General features: G+C 35.8%; 1 protein-coding gene across 1 annotated transcript; it reads left to right on the top strand.

Annotated features, from left to right (window-relative positions):
• The first annotated feature begins 9,322 nt into the window (after positions 1-9,322).
• On the top strand, positions 9,323-10,023 carry LOC136216792 (monothiol glutaredoxin-S10). The gene has a single exon (XM_066003350.1). The coding sequence runs from the start codon at positions 9,409-9,411 to the stop codon at positions 9,718-9,720; it is 312 nt and encodes a 103-aa protein (XP_065859422.1). The 5' UTR covers positions 9,323-9,408; the 3' UTR covers positions 9,721-10,023.
• The last annotated feature ends 11,411 nt before the right edge of the window (positions 10,024-21,434 follow it).

The following is a 21,434-nucleotide window of genomic DNA, read 5'->3' as shown; positions in this document are numbered from 1 at the left end:
CGAAATAATTCGGTTTGGTTATTTATTATTATTTGGTTAGGTTCGGTTTTTATTTTTAAGGTTATTTGGTTTTTGGTTATTTCGGTTCGATTTGATTTTCAGACTGAACCGACCGATGAACATCCCTAGCGAAGACGCTTTGCCACTCCATTCTTCTAATGCGACGCGATATCAGAAGATTATCCAGCAACCACTCATTTCTTTCGAGTAAGAAGAAGTTTTCAACCTCATTTCGCGGTACCAGTTCAAGCCAAATCAGTCTCGCTTCGATACAGTCCCTCAAGACGTGCATAGTGGTTTCAGCGGCTCCACAATCCAGGCAAGCTTCATTATTCGTTAAATGTCGTTTAACCCTGTTACTATTGCACATGATTGCATTGTGACGGACCAGCCACATGAAGGAGCGAACCCTTTCAGTCGCTTAAGCCTTCCAAATTTTATCCCAAACATCATTTTGCTCAGACAAATTTTTATTTTCCTGTAAAACCAGGAAACCTGCACTTGTAGTGAATTTTCCGGAATCCGAACGAAACCAGCTCCAGCAGTCGGCACTTTCCGATTCCGGTTGGATACGAATCGTGTTTAATCTGAGCATGGTCGATGGGGCTAAAAATGGTTCAAGCGCACTTCTGTTCCAGTCATTATTCTCCCAGTAATCAACAACATTACACTGGAGGATATCCGATGGAACAGGACCAATGATATCATCTAGAAGTCGATTCTTTCCACACCAGTGATCCGTCCAGAACTTCGTGGTTCTGCCATTTCATGCAATTCGCCCAAGCCCCTGGTTTATGATTTAAGAGCCCACAAGAATCCCCTTCCATATCACTGAAGCCCCTTGTCTTGGTTGAAAGATGTCGGTTCCATCCTGGTTAGAGCTATATTTCGCCCTAATGGCTTGAACCCATAGCCGCTGAGTATCAGTCAATAAAATCCAGGCTAACTTGGCTAAGGTAGAAGAATTTACCTCTTTGGTTTGGCGAATACTGAGGCCCCCATTACTCCGGGGTTGGCAAATTTTCTCCCAGCTTACCAAGTGGGTCTTCTTGTTGTTAGGTGAAAAGCCCCAAAGGAATTCCCTGTTGTTTCTATCCAGACGATTACAGACACCAGTCGGGAGGGCAACAGTTTGCATTTCATATGATGGAATAGAAGAGGTTACAACATTGATTAAGGTCAATCTCCCAGCAAAGGAAAGATTTCTGCTCTTCCACCCTGCTAAACGGTTATTGACTCTGTCAATCAATCCCTGGTATGTTTCCTTTTTAACTCTTTTATGAATTAGCGGCATTCCTAGGTAGGTTCCTAGGTTCTCAGTACATGCAATGCCGAGAGTGTCACTAATACAGTTCCTAACAGTATGATCAACATTTGCTGAAAAGAAAACTTTGGATTTCTGAAAACTAACTTTCTGACCTGAACACTCCCCAAAAAACTGCACAATGTGATTAATCGTTCTAGCTTGGCTCACAGTTGCTTCCGCAAAAAGAACAATATCATCTGTGAAAAACATATGGGTTAGATTGGGTCCAGTCCTAGAAAGCTTTATCAGGTTCCAGCTTCTGCACATAACCGCATCTTCAATCATATGACTTAGTCGTTCTAGACATAACACAAACAGGTAGGGAGAGAGGGGGTCTCCTTGCCTGAGTCCCCTGGTCGGTACAAATTTGTCAAGCTTTTCCCCATTCCAAATCACTTGCATAGAGGTAGCCGCCACACATCTCATAATCAAATCAATCCAATTCTGTTCAATACCAATCATACTGAGGGTATCCCTGAGGAATTGCCAGCTGATCTTGTCATAGGCCTTCTCCAGATCTAGTTTCAGAATCATACAACCCTTTTGCCTTTCTTTTTCTTGAAAGAATGAGTGGCTTCTTGGACTAGAATAATATTGTCAGAGACGTTCCGGCCAGGGATGAAGCTGCTCTGGCAAGGGCTAATTATACGAGAGAGAATAGGTTTCAGCCGCTTTACAATGCATTTAATGATGACTTTGTAAAGCACATTGCAGAGACTAATTGGCCGGAATTGAGAGGCAGTTTCCGGATGAGGGACTTTGGGGATGATAGTGATAGGAGTTTCGTTGATACTTGGAACAAAGTTACTAGCATTCAGAGCTTCCAAGACAAAGGAACTAACCTGATCACCAAGCTTATACCATAACTGTTGATAGAAACCTACATTGAAACCATCCGGACCAGGAGCTTTGCAGGGAGCCATGTCAAACAGAGCGGCCTGGACCTCATCCCGAATGAAAACATTAGTCAATCGACGCTGATAACGAGCCGGAATAGGGGGAAAGCTCGTAATCGTATGTAGGTATCCTCTTAGGGGCATTTCCTCGGTGTAAACCTCATGAAAGTGATCAGTAATAATTCGCTGGACATCAACTGGTTGCTAGTTCCAAATACCGTTCACATCACGCAGACCTTCAATCTTATTTCGTCTTCGTCGGACTATAGTCGATAAGTGAAAGAAGGTCGTGTTGCGATCCCCACAACAGAGCCAGTTCACCCTTGAATTTTGGAACCAGTATAATTCCTCCTGATGAAGTAGCTAATCAAGTTCATGTTGCAGCCTAGCTTCCAGTTTCAGCAGCCCTGTCGTAGTTCGCAGATCTAGAGCTCGCTGAACACCTTCTAACCGTCTATACATACGAGCTTTCCTATAGCCAATGTTACCGAACACTAATGAATCCCAATCCTGAACTTTAACCGTGAAATTCGTTAACTCACTATGTATATTTCTTTGCTCATTCCATGTTGACTCAAAAAATTCTTTGAACTTGCCATGACAGAGCCACGCAGCATGAAACTGGAAGGGCTTAGTATAGCTAGCATTAACGGTCGTTGAAGTTTCGAGCATTATGGGACAATGGTCAAATCTGTGCCGGGGGAGATGGTGGACAATGGCTTCCGGAAAGAGTAATCTCCAACCAGTAGAGCCAAGGCCCCTATCAAGACGACACGCTACTCGTGTTCGTGGAGAAGACCCCCGAAACCAGGTAAATCGGGGCCCTTGAAAATTTAAATCTACAAGCCCCATTCTATTAATCCAATCTGCAAACATGGAGCATCTATTAAGCGTTCTATGAGAGCCTCCTTGTTTCTCCTCGGCTGCTTTGATACTGTTAAAATCCCCAAGGAGCACCCAAGGGAGAGCCACAATGTCCTTCAAGTTAGCAAGATCCTCCATGAACTGCCTTTTGTAACTCATCTGAGGTTTGACATAAGAAAAAGTAACAGTGAAGGATATACCAGCTTGTCTTCCATCCTTGAAAGTGATATCTCCATGCAGATATTGAGGGTCTTTTTTGGTAACTGAAAAATTGAGCCTTTCTTTGTGCCAGAAGACCCAAACACCTCCACTAAAACCTTCTGTTTCAATAAGCTCCACATCAGAGAAATTCAAATTTTTTGCATAAATCCACATCACGAGTACATGGCTTCCTAGTTTCCAGAAGCGCGAGAATATCCGGGTCCTTCTTCAAATCCAAGTGCCGACAAGCTCTAACAAACTCAGTGCCACCGGCACCAAAACAGTTCCAGGAGATAATCCGCATGGCAAAAAAAGGCAAGTCTCAACCCAGAGCGCGCTAATGGAGCGTATGGCCTCCACCAAAACCAGGGGGATTTCCCACATTCGACTGCTGAATATTAGACAGCAGTAAGCTGCTCTTATCTACTGTAACGCCACTTGTACCAGCACCATCAGTAGCTTTACCTTTTCTTTGATTTAACTTAGCCCCAAAGATTATAGGTTCCTCCATTTGTCCTGTTTGATTCTCAACTCCATCTTTTGCCATGGGCTCAGCTCTACTGCGTTTCGCACGGGTTGCTGTTTCACCACCGTTATCAATATCGTTGCTTAGGCTTGAGTAACTGTTATTCAGCACACTAAAAGGATTCTACACCATGGTCATGTTAGTTCTACTTTCACGGTTGCTTTTTGCTTCTGATCCGCCAGTTAAAGGAGCCCGATTTTTAGGACTTCCAGCCAGCCTCACATTCTGCACTTTCTTTCCTTTAACCGTTTGATGCCCCATATTCCTTTATCCTGCATTGTTTGTCGACTAATCCTCTCAGTCGAGCCATTTGTCATGTCACCCATCACCACTCTATCGGCTTTTGGCGTGTATTTTCTTCGCGGGACCATCATCCAAGGTCCGTATTCATTCTCTTTGTCCTCTCGAATCGTTTATGTAGTAGCCTCATCAGCCTTGCCACTGTTTGTATCATTGGAACTTGTCAGTTTATCTTCTCCCATTCGTATGTCTTTCTCTTGGTGAATCTTAGGTAGCACACATGTCGTCTTTGTATGACCGTAACGTCCACAATTTGTGCACGCCAGATGAAGTCCTTCATATTCAATCTGATACGTAATGTTGTTGACTTCAAATTCCGCTATCAGAGGCTTCTGTAGATCAATTTCAACACAGACCCTTGCAAATCTTCCTCTTGAAGCCTTAAGAGTGTTTTTGTCTACTTTGATGGCCTTGCCAAAAGAGTTCGCGATTGCTGATAAAAAGTCTGCATCATACATCTGAATTGGTAGATCCGAAAACCTTACCCAGACCATGGTTGAAGCAATAGTGGCAGAAGCTGCATGGAACTCTGGCAACCATGTACGTACTGATAAATAGTGCCCTTGAATTACCCATGGTCCGTCCCGAATGACCTTCTCGCTGTCTTGTAAATCTTTGTACTACACAATATGAAATCCATAGCCGACGTCCATGATCTCAACATCTCCTTTTGGTTTCCAAAGTTCCATTGTTCTTTTTTGAAGCGCGATATATCCGACATTGCGGCCCAAGACTTTGATCACTAAAGATGTGCTCCACGGAACTGCCCAAGTATCCAGCAATAGGGGGGATACCACAAAACTAGGTTTCAAAGGATTGTCCATGGATACTTGAAGCAGCCCTTCCGCCATGAGGTCCTTTGGTATGTGATTTTCTTCAAGAACTGGTTTGCCAATAAGGGAGTCCTTGTAAGACAGATTTTCCCCGGTGTCCATAGATGTAGGTTCCTCCCTGCCGGAGCCCTCCGACGATTTTGGATGAGCCGTGTTCATCAAGGTATCGGTGTCGTAGGGTTCGTGGCTAGGGTTCTTTTATATTATGTTTTGACGAAACTAACTATTTGGTGCTCACTCCAAAATTATTTAAGAGTAAAATATTATGTTTTGATGAATACCCTTATTTGGAGTGGAGGTGAGGTTATGGAAGGGTTATAAATCTCCCAAAACTTTCAAATTTTAAATATATAAATTATTTGATGAATAATTACTCTTTTACCTAAGTTCAAATATATAAATTATTTATATATTTAAAAAATGAAAATAGAAAAATGCAAAAGAAAAAAACAGAAAAATGGTAACAAAATTGTAAAAACAAAAAAAAAACAAAAAAAAAAGTGAAAAAAATGAAAAGATAGAAAAATGTGAAAATAAAAAAAAACGCAACAAAAAATATGAAAAAATAGAAAAATGATAAAACAATAGAAAAACGTGAAAAAGAAAAAAAAACATAGAAATTATTTTAAATTGTAGACTAGTCACTGCTCTGTTTGCTATTAATACTACGGTCAGCATAGGGTTGATAAGTTTTTGGCTCGAGAGCGATTCAACTTGTATGGTTCACTTTTTTAAGTCTAGGAATCCAGAGGTTCCTTGGTTGATCAGAAACAAATGGAACATATGTGGCTCTTTTATTTCGTCTTTAAATCTTGTTACAACACACATTTATAGAATAAGCACATTTTATTCTTTCATTTCTTTGAGAGTTTGGCTATGTCAGGGGAGTTATCTACCATCCTTAAAGAAACCATGTTCGTTTATACCAAGATAGGTCTATCGAACTCAAACGAAAGTTCTCGGGTCCTTGCTTACTGCACTAATTAAGATAATATCGGAGTAAAAGTTCTAATGTTGAAGATCCAAACAATAGGATGGGGGAATTTGGATAGTATTAATGATAAGGGACTTTTGGGTGAGTGTTTAAATTTGGAGAATAAAGCTTGGTCGAATCCTAAGTGATAGATACTTTGACATTCAAGATCGTTCTGATCTAAAGAGAAAAAGTAAATAGAAAGAGAGCAATATGTGTTATACTGATAGTATATACGTACCTTAATAAACGGAGGTAGACCCCCTTTATATAAGAATGAAGACTTCTAGTCTGAATTGGAGAAACTAACTCTGAATCCAATAAAAAAATGACTCGGAAAAGGTCAGAATTCCTTATTGGGTGACCCTATCTATGCGCGTTGTAGACTCTTAATAAGAAGAGAATTTCTTACAACGACATGACAGGGAATGAAACTTTTGGAAGTCTGAATAGGACATCCGACTATCAAGAGAGGAGGGCTTGATCCAGTTTAAAACTGAATCTCCAACATTCACTGATGTTATCATTATCGAATCAAATTTTCAAAATCGTTCTCACTAAGTATTAGAGTTTATACCTAAGATTTGACAGTTTTCCAACTCCTTGAGATTTAACTTGAAAATACTTTGTTGATCTAGGATTAAAACTTTCATATCTTCTTTCTCTTAACCTCCGTATATGCATCATTCATATTATGTCTTGTTTGTTAATAGAATTAAAAGCAATGATTTTAGAGGGTGTTTGGTTGCTCTTTTTCATGCTCTTGCTTACCTTTTCATTTCAAAAGGGAGAGTTTTAGGTATTTGATTAGGGAACTCTTGTTTGCCTTTTACACCTGAAAGTAGTCTTTTATAAAAGCAGAAAATCCCTATTTTTTAGAAAAGCAGCCTTTTCCAAGAACAAACAGCAACAACAAAACAGTAGGTAAACCAAAAATGTCCTTATTCTCGCCAAAATTATTATTCTAATGGAAGTTGCATTGAATTAGATGTTAAAGTTGTTGTAGATATATTTAATAGTAGAGAAATTCTACTATGGTCTCGGTCTATTGGACCTTGCCAATAGAAACATGATATTTGTGTATTTTTTTTGTTTATACCAATAATCTCTCAATGAGGCAGCATGCTTTTTTTTCATTGATTGAATTCATTGCACCCGATCTACCGTAGAAGTTATCATTATATATACTTAGATATTATTATCAGCCTAAATTTTCTCTTTATTGCTTGTAATTTTTCTTTTGTTCCTAATGTTAGGATTAGTTGCACATTAATTATTATTATTATTATGAAAAATTGCCCTATACCCTTGATTCAAAAAAAAAAAAAAAAAAAAAAAAAGAAAAATTGCCCTATACCCACTAAAGAATTGATTCATGCTGATTCTTCTTATCTATTAATTGGCTAAATACAATTTGCTTTCTATCAGACAAAAAATGAAATAGGAAAAAAAGAAAATCAACTGTCATAATCTGATATTAACGAAATGAATCAATATCCTAATTGATCCAAAGTTGACATTCCCTAAGCAATTTAATCCAGTATATAGTATATAGTATATATCCAAGTGAGTCCACATGCATATATATATATATATATATATATATATATATATATATATATATATATATATATATAATAAAGAAACAACACCTACAATTTGTCACATATATTTTATTTTATTTATTTATACATTACTTTCGGCTTCTTATCCATATAATCATCTACAGTTTTTAAGATTCTAGGCACAACATTTTATGGGCAACAATGCTATACCACTCATGTCCCTTTCATCTATTTAATTCTATTATAATTAGGTTTGTATTTTTGGAAATATACTTTGTTTTATTTTATTGTTTAAATCTTTCCTGTTTTAATTTGATATATTGAATTTGCGATCAATTATAATTGCACGTATTAAGTTTTTGGTTATCAAGAAAATTTATCGTTAATATTAAATGTAGTTAAAAACACGTGAATTGTTTTTATGTGTATCTATTTTACGATTCACAATAAGCATTGTTAATGTATGTTTAGAACCCTATTTAGTTTGATTTTATAATTGAAATAAAAATTGAAAACTTGCTCTTTTAGTGTAATTTTATACTTAAGAAAAAGTATACTTTTAGTGTAATTTTATACTTAAGAAAAAGTATACTTGTAGGCATAAATGCTTTTGGGATTTACATATGTGTAAGTTTTTGGTGTAATTGGATCTCATGATATTTGTAAGTACTATAGATTACATTTTACTTATTTGAATTGTTTCAATAATATTATTTTTTAAATGTGATGCGGACATTTCCAACACAAGACTTGGAGTTGGAGCGAAAAGGGATATTAAGGTAAAAAAACCATCACTTGACGTGTGAAACTGCCCATCACCGAGTGAGGTTGCAACTGGAACTGGATATGAGTGAAGTTCACACATCGAAGGATAATAGGACAACCATATGTCGTGTGGCACTCTCACTTGGCGTGTGGAGTGACTCACACGGCATGTGAGGATATGAAGGAACTCCAACTTGGAGTAGGATGTTAGCCACTCAACGTGTGGGATGGTTTTTCAGCAAAATGAACAAAAAGATACAGCCGTTAGTTTTTCTGTTCCTTCCTATAATTTATTGTTTTACCACTCATATAATCACTGTGTCATTTTCCCCTTCATCTCCTATTTACCCCTATCCTTTGTCTATTGAGTTGTAACCCTAATTGGATACTTAAGTCTTTTTCTCTTCAATTATTAGACGTATATACAAGCCTCCTTATTATTGAAAGACAACTTTTTATGAAATCAATCAAAAACAACTTCCATTGGAATGCATTCTTCTGTATACTGGGATTAACTCCTTCAAATTAGGCTTGAGAATAAATTCTTTGTGGGTATAATATCAAAACCCTCTAGTTCGACTACTATCTGTCAAAATATTATTATTGGCATATTTTGAAGGATATATATTATAAATATATATGTTTTTCTATATTGTTATTTTTATACAATATAATATATAAATTAATTGCATTTATATAATAATTTAGTTATTAACAAATAAAAAAATACAAATCCAGTTAATTTCTGAATTAATCTATCCATCACTAGTATCTAACATTTTTTATAACTTTGTATACATAACTAATAATGGAAAGTTAAATATCTCAAATTATAATCAATAAAAATTGAAAACATTAAGGGGCCCAAGAAACTTTTTCTAATTAATATCTTTCATCATCATCATCTAAGTAGCATCAACCTGATGATGATCTAATAACATATTTAAATAGATGAATAAAATATAGAATCAATCCAACATATCTCAAAGGAACATTTTCACCTTTAATTCCATTAGTATTAGATAACAATATTCAACTCAATAATATAATACAACACTTGTCACAAATTGTTTCCCCTTTTCTTTTCCTCCCCATATATAAATACAAACCCCCCAAACACTCCATTCATCAACTCCATATCTTCTTCTCATCTAATTAATCTTAATCAAAGGTTAATTAATGGATAGAGTGGCAAAATTGGCATCACAGAAAGCAGTGGTGATATTCAGCAAGAGTTCATGCTGCATGTGCCATGCAATAAAGAGGCTGTTTTATGAGCAAGGAGTGAGTCCTGCAATTTATGAACTTGATGAAGATTCAAGAGGTAAAGAAATGGAATGGGCTTTGATGAGACTTGGGTGTAATAATCCAAGTGTTCCTGCTGTTTTTGTTGGTGGGAAGTTTGTTGGTTCTGCTAATACTGTTATGACTCTTCATGTTAATGGTTCTTTGAAGAAGTTGCTCAGGGAAGCTGGTGCTTTGTGGCTATGATTTCTTGTTCTTGTTCTTGTTCTTGATTAACACTTGTATGGCGGCTACTTTAATTGCAGTGTAACAAGTTTAATTAATTAATACAGAGTTTATGTATCTAACTTTATTTCTCTGAGAATATGTTAGTGTACTACATTGGATGATGAAGTTGGGATTTTGATTATTGTGATCTCATGTTTATGTCAGAAAACAAAAGAGTTTTTATGAAAATGAGGAGAAAGAATGATTCAATTGTATATGTATATAGTTACTTGTAGTTTGGGGTGTAATCGAGCCAAGTTTTGATCAGCTTAGGCTCGGCTCGGCCAAAAATTGAGGAGGTCGAACTTAACATTCTGTTTGTGAGCTGTTAACGAGTTTGTTCACGAGTTTTGATCGTGAATAGCTCATTAATTCAGTTAATGAACAACTTATTAATTATGTCCATTTATTATATTGATTTGAAATTTCTTTAATACAAAACTATATAGTTTTGAAATCTATAAAACTAAAATTTAAACAAAACTACATTGTTTTACATTTTCCATTTAAAAAAGTAATTATTATTTAAAAAATAATCGAACAAAGCTTGCTCACGAGCATGTTCATGAACATTATAATCAAGCTTGTTTATGAGATTGTTCATAAACTTATAATCAAGTCCAATCGCAAGCTTGGACGTGCTCAAACTGAACTTATTTATAAATCGAGCCGAACATGATCGAATTTTTATCGAACCGCTCATGAACGGCTCGGCTCATTTTCAGACCTACAGGTAATTATTGCTTAATAATTATATGAGAAGTAATATCTAAAATGGTGCAATTTAACTCCTAATATTACCATATTGACATCATTACTAAAATATTATCTTCTCGATTGTGAATGTGTTACATATTGTCACTTGTTAGTATATGAAAAAATTAATTGAAAAATTATATTACAAATTAAAACTAAAATTGAAATATTTCGTTAAACTTACGGTGCCTTTACCTAAACTTATATATATTACACCTTTAAATTTATAAATTATAAAAAATACAAAAAAAAAAAAAAAGTTTCGTACCAACTGATTTTTGAATGTTAATGTCAGGAGTATATTCATATCTTATCTTAATTATTATATTCGTTTTTAAAAGATGTCTTTCTCAAAAAAAAAATGTCCTTCTAAAAAAAGGTCTTAATGATTCAAAATCTTTGTAATTAATGTTGATTATAATAAAATTAACATTTAAAAAACATTTATGAGGCTATTTCGATAAAATAATATTATAGTTAATGATATTTTACTGACATTTCCAAAAATTTCTAGTTTAGTTTTTCGGATTTTTGTCTTGATTTTTTTTAGTATTTCAAGACTTATTTTTCAATTATCACATGAAAAATAATATTTTTTTAAGCTAATAAATGCAAATTATTAATTTAATTCTATATTAATTATATTTTTTTAATTTTTTTTGTAAAAAAACTCTAGAATAACTTATATAATGTGATGGAGGGGGTAAGTAATTATAAATTATAATGTAATCTTAGAATTGTCAATATTTATTCCCTGGTGAATCACATAATTTGCTATATTTAGTAATTCCCAATTGATCCATTTTGCATATTAAGAGAAAAATTAATTTATATATATAATTAATCACTTCAAAGCACACCTTTTAATACTGATATATCCATTTAAAAATTTTATATACATATATTAGAAATCAAAATTAAAATCTAATCTAATTTTATATTGCATGAATGTTTCTTTATGTATATGTGAATTGATTGCAAGATCTAATATTTGTATATAATTAATTTAAGGATAAATTAATATGAAATGCTCATAAAATATAATATATTGAATATGTTAGTATATAATTATTAAAATATATAGAGTAGACAAGAATTTGGGTGTCGTAAGCTGAAAAGGGAATGAAAATGTCATTTCGATAGATATATGGATATATTCTTTTTTTATTAAATAAAATTATAACTTTTCTTTTCTGTGACTTTATATTCTCCTCTCTATATCTATATATGACCTTTGGATTGTTGGTGAGGTTGCCAGAATATATATATTGGTTGATTTAAAATTTGATTCGATCATAATTTTATCTTAGTACATTAAAATAGAAATCCACTAGAAAAACATTCTTCGAGTTATCTTAATACATAATGTATAGATAATCAAATCTGAATATTCATATTTCTGTTTTGATATTATGGAAAGAAAAATACTAAGCAAACTCACTAGAAAGTAATAAATCAACTTTTTTATATCAAAATATATATTATTCAATTAAAAAATATATTAGAAAGATGAATAAACTTTCGTACATACTAAATCCATAACGGAAAAAAAAACAAATCACAAACCACGAAAAGATAAATCATAAAAGGTAAATCTAAAAATCCAAAACAAGAAAACAAATTATATATTAAATGGTATACCAATAATTTTCACATATCCAAAATATTAGCAAGACATCTGCAATACAATTTTATCATTGAAATCATTCGAGATAAACGAATATCTATTAGTCCCACATCCCATAGGCTATGAGTTGTTGAGGTAAACCGATTCTACTCATGCTAAACTCAGAAAAGCACTGATGAAAAAAATTGTGGATAACAAATGTAGATAAAAAGAGAAAGGAGATCCTATTGGAATGGGTTCCAAACAAAGTACAAAAACACAAGTATAGGGATAAAAAAATATATAAGGGGGATAAAAAAAAATATGAATGGGGAAAGAAGGAAGACAAGCACTAGAGTTTTTTTTTAGAGAGATGGAACAGAGAAATTGATGGAAAAACCGGCCAACAATGGAAACACAATAATGCGGGATGAACTTTAGCTATCAGTCTTTTCCCAATTTAAATAAATCTTTGAGGAAACTAATAAATAGAGCAATCATTAAACTAATGCAACAATAAACAAAATAGCAGCCATAACAATAAGCACAACGATATTTTTATGTGGAAACCCCCTCAATACGAGGGGTAAAAATCATGGGACTGTAGTCAGCTCAAATCTTCCACTATATCAAATAATAATGGACATACAATAGTTCATCTCTAGGTAAGACTAAAGGCATACACAATCCACACTCTTAGAAATCTCCTTCAAAGAAATATGGAAAAACAAATCATCAAAATCGATGATCTCAAGTCGGCACTCCACTGCCTTTACGAAAGGACGATAACTGCAAGATTTGCATCACAAAGATTATCAGTATTAACAGTATATTGTAAAGCAGTTAACTGATTAGTACTTCCTTTGGCTTACTATCATTCTCCTGATTATAGTCTGATGCAATTGATTTCTCAAATTTTAAATCTGAGACTTAGATCCTGAAGAATAAGAAGACACGATCTTACTTTAAGCTTCATAAGTTATACTAGCTCTAACAAGTTGGGACATAACATTCTCCGATAGAGATGAGACAATCTAGTTTCATGCTTGCTGGTTATGGCGTCGCCAACCCTGCCCAATACCATATAGATATTGTCCGCTTTGGTCCAAATTCAACACTTTGGGCCTCACGGCTTTAAAACGTGTCTGCATGTATTAGATTCATACCTTACTAATAAGCCGCAATCACTTCCTCTCCATTTCTGATGTGGGATTCAATGCATTCCTGCCCCCGTCGCCATCCTTTAGGGCCGCTCCTTGCTCAGGCCTTCTATCCCGGTGCCACCCACTCCGGATCGGATCGTTACATATCTGACCTGTAAGTGAGTGTTGCGGTAGATGGACAGATGCCATATCAGCGTTTCCAGTAAGAAGGTGATCGAAAAACGTCCAAAGTAATTTTATTAGAACAAAGGAAAATACGAGTGATTTTATTAAGCAAAATGAACATTTGTCACCTTTTGGAGACATTGTTGAAACTTATATGACTGTTGGTGCTAATTACCCCATATATAAACAAGTATATAAATTAGACTTGTTAATAACAAGGAAAATGACATGAGGTCATGAGATCCCTTCCAAATCTATATAAACCAGTTTACATTATGTCGAGCTTGAGATTTATAAAAATAGAACGAGATTTAAAGTACATATCTAATTATTTTTCTTCCTCGTTATCTTTCTTTTATTGTTATTTTCCTTGTCGATTCATCTCCTTTTTATCTTAATGATAATTTTTACATCCATCAGAAATAGTTTGACTACTTTACTTTATCATCATATTTTATCGTACTAATTTCTATTCTATCTGCTTGGAATTTTATTTTTCACGAAATTCCATAGGGGAGCTAATTGCCGGAATTTCAAGCCTCTTTATTGGAGAGTGAGAAAGTGAAAGACGATTGCAATCGGTAAAAGGCAATAGAAAGATAGGTAGGATTAAGCTTGAGAATGAAGAAGATAACGATTTAATATCTTTTTAGTTCGATACATAAACTTGCCACATTTTGCTATTTAGCATCCTGAATTTATATTTAGACCTATCATACATTTAAAATTGCCAATTTTAGACATTCGAAACCCTTATTGCTTACATGGAATGGAACGTGTTCAGTTGAAAGTTTAATTGAACGGTGTCAAGTCAACTTTGAAGACTATCAAATGAGTAAACAAAGGTTTCGAATGTCTAATATTAGTAAGTTTAAATGTATAATAGGTCCAAATATAAGTTTAAGTAGAACGCCGTCATTTCATTTAGCTTTTTTAAATGAATCGATGATAAAATAACGTCGATTTATTAATTTGAGTCCCGATTTATTTAGCAAACCATCGAGTCTTTGAATGCCAAAACCTTTTCATCCAAGACGCGTCTGTCTGGGTGGCACTCAATCATCACTCCGACCACCTCTCCCTCACGGGGCAGATGGTGGGTTAAGGTCACTAATGAGAAATACTCTTATTTATCCTCTTTGTAACTTTAACGCAACGCAAGAGTGTAATTATTGGGCTTTCTTGATGGATTAGAAAACCCAATAAGAATTATTATGTAAAAAGTGATTTTATATGATGCTAAATATATTATTAGTTTATTTTTATGATAAGTAGAATAAATTCCTTACTACCTAGACAACATGAATATTTGCTTATCTATTTTATTATTTTTTTTTTTTGAAGGAATCTATTTTATTATTTTTATTTATTAATAAATGAAGAATACAAAAGCTGGGTGTTAGCAGAAGGTGGAGTTGTTTTCTCCATCTTTTTGGGAATATGACCCTATGTGCTGCTGCTTCGATATATCACTCACTATGTATTTCAGTTTATTCTTAAATATTTAATTTGCTACTTTTTATAATTTTATTAATATATTGAGTAAATACTTTATTCCTCCTTACATTTTTTATCTAACACACGGTTTAGTTTTCGTATTTTACTAATAATACTTAATTTTTATTCTATTCAATAATTTAGTACTTTAAATATTTGAATTATTAAACATTTTAGTCTATTTATAAAGAACTAAACTGTTGAATAGAACAAAAATTAAATACTAAACAATGTATTATTAAATACAATGATTAAACAACATGTTAGCTACATTGTAGCGCCCATAAATTATTTATCTAAATATATTTTAGTTCGCTGTTTATATATAGCTGGCTTGACTAGAAAGGGTCTCTAGTTGCTTAAGTTGGGTCTCAAATTTAATTTCTAATGTATATAAAGATCATCTGCAAAATTATTTTTTCACAATATATATATATTAGTTAAATACAAAGTCAACTGATGAAAATGGTGGATCAAATTGAGGGAAGTTGAAATTTGAAGAATATAGTGAATATCAATATGTTTATTATCTAAGCAACTTCTTGTGGAATATATATATAAAGAAACAAATTCTGAAAATATTAATCTTTATTTCTTTTAAAGTATTTCGAAAAAATATTTGATTGGTCATTTTTCTTTTTGGTTATATTTTCTTTGTCTATTTCTATTTTTATATCCATATATTTATCCCCTCTCTAATTAATTCATAATATATTGGCCTAATATATCAACAGTTCCTTAAACTTGTACATAACAATAGATTGGTTCCTTAAATTTTACAAGTGTCTCACCACCTTCTTGAATTTAATTATTACGTATCATCAGCTTCCTGAACTTATCCATAAAAGTATATTAGCTCCCTAAACTTTATAAGTGTCTCACCAACGAACCTTAAGACAATACCGTCAGTTTTCTGTCCCTTTCTGAAAATTACTGTGTTGCCACTCATGTATTTACTATCTTGTCATTTAGGGTTAATAACCTAAATGCCATTTGAGTATTCCCTTCCCATTCTACCCCTATCACTCTCTATTATGTTGTAACTCTAGCTAGAGCTTTTGGTCTGTTACATTTTATTTGGGAGGGCTATATAAGCCTCCTTTTTTGTAAGGATGATAAACTTTTAAATTTTAATTTCTCTTTGAAGATTTGTTAAGGTTTCTAACCTTCAACAATAGGGAATTTCTATTTCCTACAGATTTAGTCCGTAAAATCCGAAATTAACTCCTTCTAGTTTAGCTAAAGAAGAACCTCTTTGTTGATTTAAGATTAAAATCAACTCGTCCAAAACCGATCAGTATCATCATAATAAAAAAAAATTATATCCATTTAGAACTAATAATTATAACACTAACAATATAAGAAAAACAATATAATAATAACTTGTGATTTGTGAATGAGCTAAACGTATATGTTGGACCAAAGTATTATAGGCCCATTCAAAAAAAGTATTATAGGCCCATACAGGCCCAAACCCATCCATCCACAATATGTCTTTTTTTTTTTTTTTAATAAATATGTCTATATGATTACTTTTTATTTTATAATCATGTGACAAAATAATATTGAAAAATGTAATTTTTTTAAACAAACATTATTTAGTCATTTTCATAAAATAATTAAGGTATGGTTTTTTTTTGTGGAAGTTATGTTTCATTCAGCTGTTATTTATATTTGTAGTTTTTTTAACTTTATTTGTAGTTATTAACTATTTATTGTTGTTAATTTGATAATGTTAGTTTATTTTCATTTCAAATTAATTATTGAGAATTGTGATTTCATCCTAATTAAATTAATAATTTTATATCTGCTATTTGAAGTAAAAACAATAACAATAAATTTTGTTTCTATCTTGTTTAAACCAAAATGAAATCATATACTCGCCATTTGTAGAACTTAATTAGATAGCATATGGAATTAGAGAATAGAATATCTTTAATAATCACATTTAACTTCATATTACATCTGATCCTTTATCCGGGTTTTTTAAATTGTATATTAAACGGAATTAGAATATAAAGCTTAAACAAAAAAATTTAGAAGTCTAGAAGACCACTTCATAAGTTTTAATCTATTCAAGTTCTAAAATAATTATAAGCAACTCTATTCGCAAAACGATTAACATAACGAACATAAACGTCATTAAAAACACTTATAGGAAGGTAATTTTTATTTTTCATTTTATTTAATTAAATAATATAGGTTATATTTATACTATATGATGAGGGCATCCGGTCCCTAAAGATTGAACCGGAGTTGAAGGATGGGACCCGTAGAAAGCTAACCGAGAAGGAGGAAGGAAAGGGCGAAGAACAGAGCACGCGGGGCGTGTCCTCTGGGACGCGAGGCGTGAAGGACTCGAAGTCGTGGGAACCACCCAGGAGGTCATACACGCGGGGCGTGTATGGCGAGGCGCGGGACGTGGAGCCAACCTCGGATGAGAGTTCAGATCAGGAGGTCGAGTACGCGGGGCGTAGGTCGCACGACGCGGGGCGTAATCTATCGGGCGCCTCGCGTCTTGAGTTCGAGCCAGCAACATCAAGTTCAGGGACACATCCACGCGGGGCGTGAGGGAGGCCACGCGGGGCGTATCGGACCTGAAGAATACTTCCTCCCCAAGTTCTTCTTGTTGAGGACAAGATCTGCCACCTTCTTTATTACTGATTTGCCACTCTACTATTTACATCTTTGCCATTGAACTTATTTACCCTAATGTCTATTTTTATGCTTTTCCTAATTTACCCCTAGGGCTCCTTAGTTGTTGGTAACCCTAGGGGTGGCCTTTTAGTCTTTACCTTTTATTTAGAAGGAGTATATATTCTCCATCTTTTGTAATGTTGAGAAACTTTTGATGAATATTATATTTTGAAGCCTCCATTGGAGCAAGGATTCATTCCTTTGGGTTTATTCAACCTTCAAGTTAAGCTTGAGAAGTTTGTAATCTTTGTTGGTTTAAGATTAAAACCTCCAGTCGATTTTAATCTACATCATTTGGTATCAGAGCCGAGTCGTTTTCCTTGACCAGAGACTTCTTCTCGGAAATGGTTCAACCTCGTATCACCACCGAAGCCACCGAATCCATGGAGCACCGTGTTGAGGCGCTAGAAAGTAACATGAAACATATTTCGGAGTCTCTAAAAACGTTAGAGGAGAAACACGAGACGAGTACCCGAGACTTGCGCCGCCTCATGGAAGAACTCACAATAGTGACCCGCGAAAATCACAACCTCCTAACCGGAGATCCTCACCGGAGACAAGAGGAACAAGCCCGCCCCCTACTTGAACGACAACCGACACCACCAAGGATAACTTATGCACCCCAAGCCAAGAACCCTCGGGTTCAAGAGGTAAGACGTACTAATCCCATAGCCGTTAGAAACGTTGATAGTGATAGCGATGGAGATCGATTTGATGATTTTGAGATGCCTAAAATTGCTAGAACTATGGGTATTAGAATGGATGATGATGTGTTGAATGTTAGGCATGTGAATGATATGAATATGCATGATGTTGTTGGTCCCGTGCATGTGCGTGCCGGGAATTTGGATATTTTGAATGATGATGATGTAGGTGGTCATGGAAGGGGAAATTATGGAATGAATGATCCGTATGGGGGTCATGATATTGATAGGGGCGGATATAGAGCCGGAATGAATGGGAGAGTGGGTTATGGAGGACACTATGATAGGGATGATGCTTTCAAACTCAAGGTTGATCTACCTTCATTTGGAGGGGAACTTGACATTGAGGGGTTCCTTGATTGGTTGCTTGAGGTGGAGAGGTTCTTCGACTATGCGGGGATACCGAAAGATAGGAGAGTTCGGTTAGTGGCGTATAGGTTGAAAGGGGGAGCCTCGGTATGGTGGGATAATGTGAAGGAAGAGAGGAGAAAAGGAGGAAGGGAACCGATTAGGTCTTGGAGGAGGATGAAATCGATGATGAGAGAGCGGTTTTTACCACCCGACTACGAGCAGTATATTTACAGCTCCTACCGGAATTGCTCACAAGGACCGAGGAGCGTGCACGAGTATACTTCGGAGTTCTTAAGGCTTTCGGCAAGGGCTAACTTGTCGGAAACCGAAAGCCAAAAGACTTCAAGGTATCTAGAGGGGCTACGGTATAATATTCAAGACAGAATTGTGACACAAATGGTAATCCGGATTCAAGATGCAAGGAACCTAGCTTTGAAGGCCGAGTCTCAATTGAATGTTAGGGCCCGTGACGGGTACCGGAGGCCGAGAATTGAGGAAGTTTGTGAAGAGGGAGAAGAGTCCAAAGGGGTGGACAAGGACAAAGGTGGTGCTAGTTCAAGTGGAACCAAAATCTTGAGTGGGGGAAAATCACCTAGCGGAGATGTGCGACCCTTTAGGACAGCCACCCTTCCTAAGGGCAACAACCTGTACACAAAACCGGCGCCGTTTAAGTGTTTCTGATGCAATGAACCGGGCCATCGTTCGAATGAGTGTCCAAGGAGGAGGAGCGCTAATATGGTTGAGCGATGTGATGATGGTGATTATGGAGGTAATCATGAGTTGTATTGTGAGCCCATTGATAGTGGATCATCCGGGGATGAGCGGAAGGTCCATGTAGTGAAGAGGTTATTGATGTCGGTTGAACAAGAGCACGACCCGAGGCACCAATTGTTTAGAACTAGAGGTCTAATCCACGGACTGAAATGTGAAATGATTGTTGATAGTGGAAGCCAAGAGAACATCCTTAGTAAAGCCGCTTTGAGCAAATTTGGCTTAGTACCCGAGCCACACCCGAAGCCATACCGAGTGGGCTGGATCAAAGAGGGGGAGAAGCTCAATGTCACTCACCGGTGCAAGGTTCCTATCTCTATCGGGGCCTACCATGATGAGGTTATGTGTGATGTGGCTGATATGGATGTGTATCACTTGCTTCTTGGGAGGCCTTGGCAATTCGACCGTGACGCCTCACATGCGGGACGGGACAACACGTACACCGTCTACAAAGAGGGGGTCAAGTATATTCTCTTACCATTGACGGGTCCGACTAAGGAAGAAAAGAAAGCGGCATTGATTGCATACCCTAGCCGGGAACCGACGCCGCTAGAGGGGACCTGTGTTGAGCAGCCCGTCGGGTTGTTCGGTGTGGGTGAGCCGACCCAAGAGACAAGCATTGCTAGTGGGGAGAGCGGAACATCAACCTTGGGGAAGAGTCACCTTCGTACTAACATTGAGTTGGGGCCCAACTCCTCTAAAGAAGGAGAGAATGATGAGGGCATCCGGTCCCTAAAGATTGAACCGGAGTTGAAGGATGGGACCCGTAGAAAGCTAACCGAGAAAGAGGAAGGAAAGGGCGAAGAACAGAGCACGCGGGGCGTGTCCTCTGGGACGCGAGGCGTGAAGGACTCGAAGTCGTGGGAACCACCCAGGAGGTCATACACGCGGGGCGTGTATGGCGAGGCGCGGGACGTGGAGCCAACCTCGGATGAGAGTTCAGATCAAGAGGTCGAGTACGCGGGGCGTAGGTCGCACGACGCGGGGCGTAATCTTGACGCAGGGCGTAATCTATCGGGCGCCTCGCGTCTTGAGTTCGAGCCAGCAACATCAAGTTCAGGGACACATCCACGCGGGGCGTGAGGGAGGCCACGCGGGGCGTATCGGACCTGGAGAATACTTCCTCCCCAAGTTCTTCTTGTTGAGGACAAGATCTGCCACCTTCTTTATTACTGATTTGCCACTCTACTATTTACATCTTTGCCATTGAACTTATTTACCCTAATGTCTATTTTTATGCTTTTCCTAATTTACCCCTAGGGCTCCTTAGTTGTTGGTAACCCTAGGGGTGGCCTTTTAGTCTTTACCTTTTATTTAGAAGGAGTATATATTCTCCATCTTTTGTAATGTTGAGAAACTTTTGATGAATATTATATTTTGAAGCCTCCATTGGAGCAAGGATTCATTCCTTTGGGTTTATTCAACCTTCAAGTTAAGCTTGAGAAGTTTGTAATCTTTGTTGGTTTAAGATTAAAACCTCCAGTCGATTTTAATCTACATCACTATATAATTGAGAAAAATAAAATGAAATAAAAATATAAAACAGAAAAAGAATGAAAAAGAAAAGAAAAGAAAACACAAAGTGGGAAATAAAATTACTACATTTAAAGACAACCCGGTCAGCCACCTTTGATGAATTTTTTTAGGTATAAGACGTCAGAATTTCGGATCGCTGGCAACTAATTTTGCAAGTACAGGTTGCATGGTTTCTAAAGACTACTCATAAACATCAAACGGACTTGTGATGAAAGAGTTGTGATTTTTTAAATCAAGCTTCATTCTTCCAGAACAGAGACAGTCAATCAAACAATCAACAAAAATCAATCAAATCAAACAATAGACCGAATCAGTAATTAAACTCAGGATAATCATTTCTTGAGCTTTCAATTTCGATATCCAAACCTTCAATCGCAATTTCTAGTTCATTAGCTTCAACTTCTTATTTCCAAATTCAGCTCTGAAAGTTTCAAAACTCCATTTTTA

Source organism: Euphorbia lathyris, chromosome 2 (assembly GCF_963576675.1).
Source record: "Euphorbia lathyris chromosome 2, ddEupLath1.1, whole genome shotgun sequence".
NCBI classification, from domain to species: domain Eukaryota; kingdom Viridiplantae; phylum Streptophyta; class Magnoliopsida; order Malpighiales; family Euphorbiaceae; genus Euphorbia; species Euphorbia lathyris.
Note: the sequence above shows the minus strand (reverse complement) of the source record. Positions and strands in the feature narration are given on the sequence as shown.